Source organism: Borostomias antarcticus, assembly GCF_949987555.1.
Source record: "Borostomias antarcticus genome assembly, chromosome: 35".
NCBI classification, from domain to species: Eukaryota; Metazoa; Chordata; class Actinopteri; order Stomiiformes; family Stomiidae; genus Borostomias; species Borostomias antarcticus.
The window spans coordinates 1,716,264-1,728,261 of NC_140268.1; the positions used below are offsets into that span (position 1 = coordinate 1,716,264).

Genomic DNA, 11,998 nt, shown 5'->3' on the forward strand with positions numbered 1-11,998 from the left:
GTCGGTTCTCCAGGAAACTTTACTAGTCCCCCTCCCTTCATGGACACAGCTGTTGAAACAACTTCTTGGCATTTTGGGAGATGATGATATTACGTCACACCTGTATGTTATACACATTGGCCCAACATACAATATACTGGATAGTACACATTAGTACACATTCATGATCTGTTATCTTGTAAGTTGTGATGTGTGTGTGTGCTGATATGCAAGTGGACAAATGCTCAGTTATTTAGGGAGACAGTGTGTGAGTGTTTTTGGGACTGTTTGAATAATTATCTGTGTTGATTTTCTCTCTGGATCATATACTGGTTGTACTTTTCACGAAACAAAAGGTCAGTTAGCTCCTATAGGTTTGTGAGGTTTTTAGGCCATTGGCTGTGCCTTCGGTTGGTAACCCGTTTCGTACTGGTATTTGAATTGTCAATACAAACATATAAAGTCATTAGATAGCTACTCCTACTTTGGGATACAGTCTGTGTGTGTGTGTGTGTGTGTGTGTGTGTGTGTGTGTGTGTGTGTGTGTGTGTGTGTGTGTGTGTGTGTGTGTGTGTGTGTGTAGATGTGTGTGTGTGTGTGTGTGTGTGACTGACCACTGAAGCTATCCTGTCCTTCTACTTGAAGAGTGTATTTATCATATAGGTTGCCATCAACCAAATACCTTATGTACTGTAATTCATTCTCCAAGAGATATACCAATAATACATACTCTGTAGACACACAAACACTATTCAAACTGAACATTTTCATATTTTCACTATAAATAGTTGACTTTTACTAGTCATAATTTTATTCATATTTTAGCTGTCACTGTTAACCAAATGTACATTCTGTATAAGGGCTACAGACGGATTCATAGCCTTCCAACAGTGATCAACTGTTGATGATACAACAACGCCCAGATTAAATACCTCATACAGTATCAGGATAATTGAGGGATGGATAGTGAGAGATTTCATTTCAAAAATCACAATTTTATTGGTAGAATGACTTTTTGCGTGGCTCAATCAACACATCAGCGTTTGGTGAGGCATAGTGAGCATTTCACTAATGACTGGTTGTCTAGACGACCAGTGCTTGCAGTCTACGACATGTAAAGGTCTGCCCCTCTCTTCTGATTGGCCGAGCATAGTTACATCCTGGAAGACCTGGCGTTCAGATAAGGTCACTATAATCACAGGCTCTTCAGGTCACTCAAGTGGAGGTCACTTCAATGTCACTATAATTAAAGGCTACACACTATTTTATTGTAAACCTTATCTAAAGTTTAGATTTTTCTCATTGTGTGTAAGTGCGTCTGTGTGTGTGTGCGTGTGTGTAATGTATGTGTATGTCAAGAGAGTGTTTGATATTTTGGACATGGCTGGCCAGCTTTGGGAGGCAGTGTGTGTGTGTGTGTGTATGGATTAACTGGGATCAGATTGTTAATCTTCTAAAAGGACAAAATTGCCCGGTGTTCCAATCTGACCTCTGACCTCAGGAAGAGGGAGTATAATTCCCTTAGGGGAGAGAAACAAGCTTCAGATGGGGGTTGATGTATTTGATAGAGCAGTCATATCCACAAAATAAAGAATTACGTCTGAGGAAATGACTCCGTTTTACAAATGTAGAGTTACAGTCCTACAGGAGAACATAGAGAGTAGTACGTATTTCACTAGGATAGTCTGTTTTTAAGGAGGAATGAAAATGCCTTGATGCGATTACTTCTCATGATGGGTTTGTAGATTGAATAAAATACTTGTTTGGGAAAAATACAATTTCAGAGTGTTTGTATTGTCTTTGTGAATATAACCCTAAAACATGGCATGACAAGGATGCAAAGGATAGGTTATATCCTTATCAACTCCAACCTCTTGACGTCAGAGGCCTACAGGAAGATATTTGTATTATTATCTTATATACATAGTATTATATTGCATTCACACAAGTAGTTTTAGGCTTACATCATAAATAAAGTATATGTCTATTGACTAGTAGGCTACTTAACATTGGTAGATAACACGTTTAGTGTTTAATAGTAGGTTATTTTATGTTTTTATAACCTCAACCTCTATCACCCTGTGTTGAAACTGAGGCTTGAAGCGTGAACAGATTAAGGATGTCCCCGATTAGGCAAATCAGTCTGATCGGCCAATGATATTCCACGCCACACGTGATTGACAGAATCGTTTGACCAATGGTGAGACGATACACATTAGACAGCAAACTGGTGGTTGGAGGATTAGTGGACAAATAAGAAGCGACTCCTCATTGTTCTCGGTAGGAACTTTGTTCCTACTTTGAGGTTCTACATGTATCCAGTGGCTTGATAGATACTTGTGTAACTTTGTTCCCTTTGATAGTTACATTGTAACTGTAACAAATCGGCACTAGCGGAAATCAGGATATCGCAATTTCATCCAGAAGATTGTCCACTGCTGACACCGTAGGTAGGCTGTGTGTCGTTAGCATGCTAGCCTCTCAACTGGGATGGCAATACACATAATATAGCATAATGCTAACCGCTAGTTATGGTGCGTTCGTTTATAACTGGGAGGTGGTAAATTGCGACTTGCTACTAGGAATGATTAAATAATACACAGCATGAACTCGCACTTCCTCGTCGCAAATTCGGATATGTTTCTCAGCCCCCAGTTGCTCGAATGCACTAGATATAACTAGATAACTGTGATATAATGGTATATAGATATAACTAGGTAACTGTGATATAATGGTATATAGATATAACTAGGTAACTGTGATATAATGGTATATAGATATAACTAGGTAACTGTGATATAATGGTATATAGATATAACTAGGTAACTGTGATATAATGGTATATAGATATAACTAGGTAACTGATATAATGGTATATAGATATAACTAGGTAACTGATATAATGGTATATAGATATAACTAGGTAACTGTGATATAATGGTATATAGATATAACTAGGTAACTGTGATATAATGGTATATAGATATAACTAGGTAACTGTGATATAATGGTATATAGATATAACTTGGTAACTGTGATATAATGGTATATAGATATAACTAGGTAACTGTGATATAATGGTATATAGATATAACTAGGTAACTGTGATATAATGGTATATAGATATAACTAGATAACTGTGATATAATGATATATAGATATAACTAGGTAACTGTGATATAATGGTATATAGATATAACTAGGTAACTGTGATATAATGGTATATAGATATAACTAGGTAACTGTGATATAATGGTATATAGATATAACTAGGTAACTGATATAATGGTATATAGATATAACTAGGTAACTGATATAATGGTATATATATATAACTAGGTAACTGTGATATAATGGTATATAGATATAACTAGGTAACTGTGATATAATGGTATATAGATATAACTAGGTAACTGTGATATAATGGTATATAGATATAACTAGGTAACTGTGATATAATGGTATATAGATATAACTAGATAACTGTGATATAATGGTATATAGATATAACTAGGTAACTGATATAATGGTATATAGATATAACTAGGTAACTGATATAATGGTATATAGATATAACTAGGTAACTGATATAATGGTATATAGATATAACTAGGTAACTGTGATATAATGGTATATAGATATAACTAGGTAACTGTGATATAATGGTATATAGATATAACTAGATAACTGTGATATAATGGTATATAGATATAACTAGGTAACTGTGATATAATGGTATATAGATATAACTAGGTAACTGTGATATAATGGTATATAGATATAACTAGGTAACTGTGATATAATGGTATATAGATATAACTAGGTAACTGTGATATAATGGTATATAGATATAACTAGGTAACTGTGATATAATGGTATATAGATATAACTAGGTAACTGTGATATAATGGTATATAGATATAACTAGGTAACTGATATAATGGTATATAGATATAACTAGGTAACTGATATAATGGTATATAGATATAACTAGGTAACTGTGATATAATGGTATATAGATATAACTAGGTAACTGTGATATAATGGTATATAGATATAACTAGGTAACTGTGATATAATGGTATATAGATATAACTAGGTAACTGTGATATAATGGTATATAGATATAACTAGGTAACTGTGATATAATGGTATATAGATATAACTAGATAACTGTGATATAATGATATATAGATATAACTAGGTAACTGTGATATAATGGTATATAGATATAACTAGGTAACTGTGATATAATGGTATATAGATATAACTAGGTAACTGTGATATAATGGTATATAGATATAACTAGGTAACTGATATAATGGTATATAGATATAACTAGGTAACTGATATAATGGTATATAGATATAACTAGGTAACTGTGATATAATGGTATATAGATATAACTAGGTAACTGTGATATAATGGTATATAGATATAACTAGGTAACTGTGATATAATGGTATATAGATATAACTAGGTAACTGTGATATAATGGTATATAGATATAACTAGATAACTGTGATATAATGGTATATAGATATAACTAGGTAACTGATATAATGGTATATAGATATAACTAGGTAACTGATATAATGGTATATAGATATAACTAGGTAACTGATATAATGGTATATAGATATAACTAGGTAACTGTGATATAATGGTATATAGATATAACTAGGTAACTGTGATATAATGGTATATAGATATAACTAGATAACTGTGATATAATGATATATAGATATAACTAGGTAACTGTGATATAATGGTATATAGATATAACTAGGTAACTGTGATATAATGGTATATAGATATAACTAGGTAACTGTGATATAATGGTATATAGATATAACTAGGTAACTGTGATATAATGGTATATAGATATAACTAGGTAACTGATATAATGGTATATAGATATAACTAGGTAACTGTGATATAATGGTATATAGATATAACTAGGTAACTGTGATATAATGGTATATAGATATAACTAGGTAACTGTGATATAATGGTATATATATATATAACTAGGTAACTGTGATATAATGGTATATAGATATAACTAGGTAACTGTGATATAATGGTATATAGATATAACTAGGTAACTGTGATATAATGGTATATAGATATAACTAGGTAACTGTGATATAATGGTATATAGATATAACTAGATAACTGTGATATAATGGTATATAGATATAACTAGGTAACTGTGATATAATGGTATATAGATATAACTAGGTAACTGATATAATGGTATATAGATATAACTAGGTAACTGATATAATGGTATATAGATATAACTAGGTAACTGTGATATAATGGTATATAGATATAACTAGGTAACTGATATAATGGTATATAGATATAACTAGGTAACTGTGATATAATGGTATATAGATATAACTAGGTAACTGTGATATAATGGTATATAGATATAACTAGGTAACTGTGATATAATGGTATATAGATATAACTAGGTAACTGTGATATAATGATATATAGATATAACTAGGTAACTGTGATATAATGGTATATAGATATAACTAGGTAACTGTGATATAATGGTATATAGATATAACTAGGTAACTGTGATATAATGGTATATAGATATAACTAGGTAACTGTGATATAATGGTATATAGATATACCTAGGTAACTGTGATATAATGGTATATAGATATAACTAGGTAACTGTGATATAATGGTATATAGATATAACTAGGTAACTGTGATATAATGGTATATAGATATAACTAGGTAACTGTGATATAATGGTATATAGATATAACTAGGTAACTGATATAATGGTATATAGATATAACTAGGTAACTGATATAATGGTATATAGATATAACTAGGTAACTGTGATATAATGGTATATAGATATAACTAGGTAACTGTGATATAATGGTATATAGATATAACTAGGTAACTGTGATATAATGGTATATAGATATAACTAGGTAACTGTGATATAATGGTATATAGATATAACTAGGTAACTGTGATATAATGGTATATAGATATAACTAGGTAACTGTGATATAATGGTATATAGATATAACTAGGTAACTGTGATATAATGGTATATAGATATAACTAGATAACTGTGATATAATGATATATAGATATAACTAGGTAACTGTGATATAATGGTATATAGATATAACTAGGTAACTGTGATATAATGGTATATAGATATAACTAGGTAACTGTGATATAATGGTATATAGATATAACTAGGTAACTGATATAATGGTATATAGATATAACTAGGTAACTGATATAATGGTATATAGATATAACTAGGTAACTGTGATATAATGGTATATAGATATAACTAGGTAACTGTGATATAATGGTATATAGATATAACTAGGTAACTGTGATATAATGGTATATAGATATAACTAGGTAACTGTGATATAATGGTATATAGATATAACTAGATAACTGTGATATAATGGTATATAGATATAACTAGGTAACTGATATAATGGTATATAGATATAACTAGGTAACTGATATAATGGTATATAGATATAACTAGGTAACTGATATAATGGTATATAGATATAACTAGGTAACTGTGATATAATGGTATATAGATATAACTAGGTAACTGTGATATAATGGTATATAGATATAACTAGATAACTGTGATATAATGATATATAGATATAACTAGGTAACTGTGATATAATGGTATATAGATATAACTAGGTAACTGTGATATAATGGTATATAGATATAACTAGGTAACTGTGATATAATGGTATATAGATATAACTAGGTAACTGTGATATAATGGTATATAGATATAACTAGGTAACTGATATAATGGTATATAGATATAACTAGGTAACTGTGATATAATGGTATATAGATATAACTAGGTAACTGTGATATAATGGTATATAGATATAACTAGGTAACTGTGATATAATGGTATATATATATAACTAGGTAACTGTGATATAATGGTATATAGATATAACTAGGTAACTGTGATATAATGGTATATAGATATAACTAGGTAACTGTGATATAATGGTATATAGATATAACTAGATAACTGTGATATAATGGTATATAGATATAACTAGGTAACTGTGATATAATGGTATATAGATATAACTAGGTAACTGATATAATGGTATATAGATATAACTAGGTAACTGTGATATAATGGTATATAGATATAACTAGGTAACTGTGATATAATGGTATATAGATATAACTAGGTAACTGATATAATGGTATATAGATATAACTAGGTAACTGTGATATAATGGTATATAGATATAACTAGGTAACTGTGATATAATGGTATATAGATATAACTAGGTAACTGTGATATAATGGTATATAGATATAACTAGGTAACTGTGATATAATGGTATATAGATATAACTAGGTAACTGTGATATAATGATATATAGATATAACTAGGTAACTGTGATATAATGGTATATAGATATAACTAGGTAACTGTGATATAATGGTATATAGATATAACTAGGTAACTGTGATATAATGGTATATAGATATAACTAGGTAACTGTGATATAATGGTATATAGATATAACTAGGTAACTGTGATATATTGGTATATAGCTCGAATGCACACAGGTCGGAGGAAGGTATTTTCCCACTTGCGACTTACCACCTCCGACCACAAACGAACGCACCATAAGAGCTAACGAGGCTTTCTAACGGCGTTGGTTTCATTGAGACAGACATTCTGCCACCGACTGTCTGACTTTGAGGAAATGTAGAGCTTACTTCCTTTATCTGAGTCTCCAGTTGTCTTGCTAGCAAAAAACCGTGTAGCTGACAAATGCTAATAATATATTTGAGTGTTCTTGTCACGCCCTTCTGCTCTCAGTGTTGATGACTAAATAAAGCTTTGATTGATTGATTGATTGATTGATTGACTAAACAGCTCGAACTTCAGAGCAATCATCATCGAAGTCACAAGCACAGACTGTCTTTCTATAGTGTTCAAAACAAAACGTCTAAAATGTGTCTAATATGTTGTTGAAAGCTTTCATGCAACACAATTGTTCGAACAGAACGCTGTATCTATCTCTACTGTATCTATCTCTATCGATCTATCGATCTATCGATCTATCTATCTATCTATCTATCTATCTATCTATCTATCTATCTATCTATCTATCTATCTATCTATCTATCTATCTATCTATCTATCTATCTATCTATCTATCTATCTATCCATGAACGCAGATACATCCATGTCCCGAGGAGTCAAGTTCTCATGTGGTTCTGTTTGCTTTCCTATAGGCCCGGTGAGTGGAGAGGAGAGTCTGTTCAGAGGACCTGGCTGTGCCCAGACATGGGGGAGCCCAATCCACCCAAGTTTGTGTCCCTGGAGGAGGAGCTGGAGTTCTGGAAGAAGCAGGCAGCCAAGCACCAGCAGAGGTGAGTTCAGGGGCCCAGCTCCAAGTCTACCTCCACGCACTTCTATTGTCCCACTAGCTCAAATAGATCTGCAAAGTGTGACCTAAATTCCCTGCCTGTTTGACGTGACACTTTTGTTCGCTGGTTGAACGAGATCGGAAAAATGGGGTTGACTGTCAGTACGCGTGTGCTAATTGCCGCACCGTACAATCGGCCAGCTTGTTCACACAATATGCGGGTGGTGTTCAGGAAAGGGGTGGTGTGTTGGGCTGCTCGCTGACGTGGCGTTCAGCTAATGGGATGGTGTGTTCAGTTAAGGTCTGGTGTGTTCAGGTATGGGGTGGTGTGTTCAGGTATGGGGTGGTGTGTTCAGGTGAGGGGTGGTGTGTTCAGGTAAGGGATGGTGTGTTCAGGTAAGGGGTGGTGTGTTCAGGTGAGGGGTGGTGTGTTCAGGTAAGGGGTGGTGTGTTGGGCTGCTCGCTGACGTGGCGTTCAGGTAAGGGGTGGTGTGTTCAGGTGAGGGCTGGTGTGTTCAGGTAAGGGGATGGTGTGTTCAGGTAAGGGGATGGTGTGTTCAGGTAAGGGGATGGTGTGTTCAGGTAAGGGGATGGTGGTGTGTTCAGCTAAGGGGTGGTGTGTTCAGGTGAGGGGTGGTGTGTTCAGGTCAGGGCTGGTGTGTTGACGTGTGGTGTTTCCAGGGCGGAGGAGGCGCAGGAGGAGCTGCAGGAGTTCCAGCAGATGAGCCGTGACTACGAGGTGGAGCTGGAGATGGAGCTGAAGCAGTATGAGGCGCAGAACCGGGAGCTGCTCGCGCAGAACAACCGGCTACGCATGGAACTGGACAACTACAAGGTAGGGGATGACAAGGCAGTCACTCGAGCTGGAGATACTGGGTGTTTAAGAGATATAGAGTTGGGTATCATCTGCGTAGCTATGGTAGCTGATGTGCCGCCTGATGACACTGCCAAGGGGCAGCATGTACAGGCTGAAGAGTAGAGGTCCTAGGATCGATCCTTGGGGCACCCCACATGTCATAGGGATCTTTCCTGAGCTATAATCACCGAGGGCAACGAAGAAATCACGACTGGTTAGATAGGTCTTAAGCCAATTTAGGACTGGACCAGAGAGGCCAACCCAGTTTTCCAGTCTTTCGATGAGGATTGCATGATCTATAGTATCAAAGGCTGAGAACAGAGAGCTCTTTGGAGTCAGCATTAATTCTGAGGTCATTTACAACTTTGACTAATGGCGTCTCTGTGCTATGGTGGGCGCGAAAGCCGGACTGGAAAAGGTCAAGGGTCGAACTTGTAGCTAGGAAATCATTAATCTGTTTGAAAACATTTTTTCCAGAATTTTACTCAAAAAGGAAAGGTTGGAGATTGGTCTAAAATTGCTAGGAACTGAAGTGTCTAAGTTGTTTTTCTTCAGCACGGGTCTCACCAAAGCAGTTTTGAGTATTGGAGGGAAGACACCTGTAGATAGGGAGTCATTAACAATGGATAAAATGTCATAAGACACAGTCAAAAATTGTTTTGATAAAATCGTTGGGGATGGGGTCCAGCGGGCATGTGGAGGACTTGAGTTGGGATTCTACTTTTCTCAACGTTTCTGTGTCCACCAGTGTAAACAAGCTCATATGTTCATTACATGGAGGGAGAGGATCAGTGAACGGGATGCATGGCCTTTCCTGGGTGATATTCCTCCTAATATTCGTAATCTTATCTCTCAAGTCACAGGTGCAATCAATCCCCACGCGACTATGAACTATGAACGGAACGCAGCTCGCCACCGAGAGGCTGTTGACATGGTTAACTAACGTTAAGAACACAGACGGTTTCAAGAAAGATGGACTTTGCAGTATTTATTGTGTTCAGTGGAAATGCTACCTACCTGATATGCAAGAACAAAGTAGCTGTTCTAAAGGAATCTAATCAGGCATTATTCATTACTGAACATGGAGAACATGGAGAACATGGAGAACAGTGTGAGTCAAACAAGCCACACAGATGAGAGGGATAACGTCTCAGTCTTTCAAGATAAGTGCAAGAAATAGAATAGTAGCTTACAGATGTATTTAAGTGTCTGGCAAGAAATGGAAACAGACTTGAACTTTAATAAATGCGCCAGGGTAGGCTTACATGCATCTTGCAGCTAAAATAGAATAAAGTAGAAAAGTAGGCTATTCAAGATAAAATAAAAGTAAGGAAAAAAGATTTGCACTAACTAAAAATATATGAAATTGTATAGAAACCAGTTTGAATTTGTATGATAAATGTTAGTTATGAAATATTCTCGCAACATTTAGAGACTTGACTTGTCTAGAGTCTAGTTCTGGAAATGAAAAATAATATTTTCAGGAATATCGCACTTTCTTATAGTTGGCAGTACTTGAAGTTGACATTGAAGTGGCCGTCCTATGAGTTGACGATGTCAGCAGTGTCCCCAAGCCAGTCTGAGTTTGCGACCCCTGCCTTGGGCAGATGGATGGTGGAAAACCCCCATTGTGCGTTGTTTTCGAGACGAGACGAGAACTGTTTTCCACACGTAAATGTAGAAAGGTCATGATGGCCGTGCCCATGTATCCCATGGTGTTGAGAACGCAGTCCGATCTGATTACATCCATGGGACCTTTGGGTGGTTCTCTCAGCTGATGCCGCGCCCGTTTTAACAGCTTGTCCCAGCCTGAGGTAAATGGTGGATGCTTTGACTAGGATGTTAAATTTAAAGTGATCCTCCAGGGATTATCGAACCCTGCTGACGCTTCTGGACGCGGAGTGCTGTTCTCGGCATGAATAGAAGGCGTTCAGTGTCTGGAAAGTCCTTACGTACACACAAACGCACACGACGCAAACGCACAGACGAACAAAGGGAGACGCACGCACACTCTGACAGAGGGCTGATTCAGAGCCCAGAAAGCAGCTGATGACTCTGTGCTTGTGTCTGGAGGGGAAGGATACGCCTGTCTCTCATTCCAGAGCCCTTACTACACTTCCCCCTCCACTTCCTACTCCTAAGATCGGACCCGGAGTCAGTCTCGCTGCTCTATCACGGTATCGAGCAGTGCTGTGATGAACACAGCCCCGTTCCCAGGCCAGTGGCGGTAGGTAGCGCAGCGAGGGGCAGTAGTGTGGGTGGAATGTCTAGTCCTCCTGGTGTCGGGCCAAAGCATTCCTGACTTTGAACTGATGTCATGTAGTGACTGTTTCCTTTCCTTTTTTCTCTGTGTTTCCTCTCTCGGCCATTATGACCGTTCTCTGCCGTTCTCTGGACACGACATGATACCCATGTGTCAACAAGGACAATTCTTGTTTCGTCTGAATGCCGCAAAGCGCATTGTGTTGCCTCTGGGTATGAAATGCGCTATATAAATAAAGCTTTGATTGATTGATTGATTGAATGCGGCTCGGATGTTTATGGTTCCAGCTATAGTTCAGATGTAGTTTGACCAATTCAAGACGCTTTTTCTGAGTTTGGAGACTACCATAGAAGAAGAAGAGACGCTTCCGAGTCTACACAACAACAAGTCTAGAAGCCTAGGATTGCTTTGCAGCTGGTATTTCATTGATAGTGTTGGGTAGAAGTGTTTGTT

At 36.0% G+C, this 11,998-nt stretch overlaps 1 protein-coding gene across 1 annotated transcript in view; it reads left to right on the plus strand.

Moving 5' to 3' along the window:
- Positions 1-8,322: 8,322 nt before the first annotated feature.
- The window catches only part of LOC311327987 (nuclear distribution protein nudE homolog 1-like), a 7,981-nt gene continuing 4,305 nt past the window's right edge, over positions 8,323-11,998 (plus strand). Inside the window, exons 1-2 of the mRNA XM_084461099.1 lie at positions 8,323-8,430; positions 9,108-9,261. Of these exons, the coding sequence (XP_084317225.1) occupies positions 8,345-8,430; positions 9,108-9,261 (240 nt within the window). The 5' untranslated portion in view covers positions 8,323-8,344. The remainder of the gene's footprint in view (positions 8,431-9,107; positions 9,262-11,998) is intronic.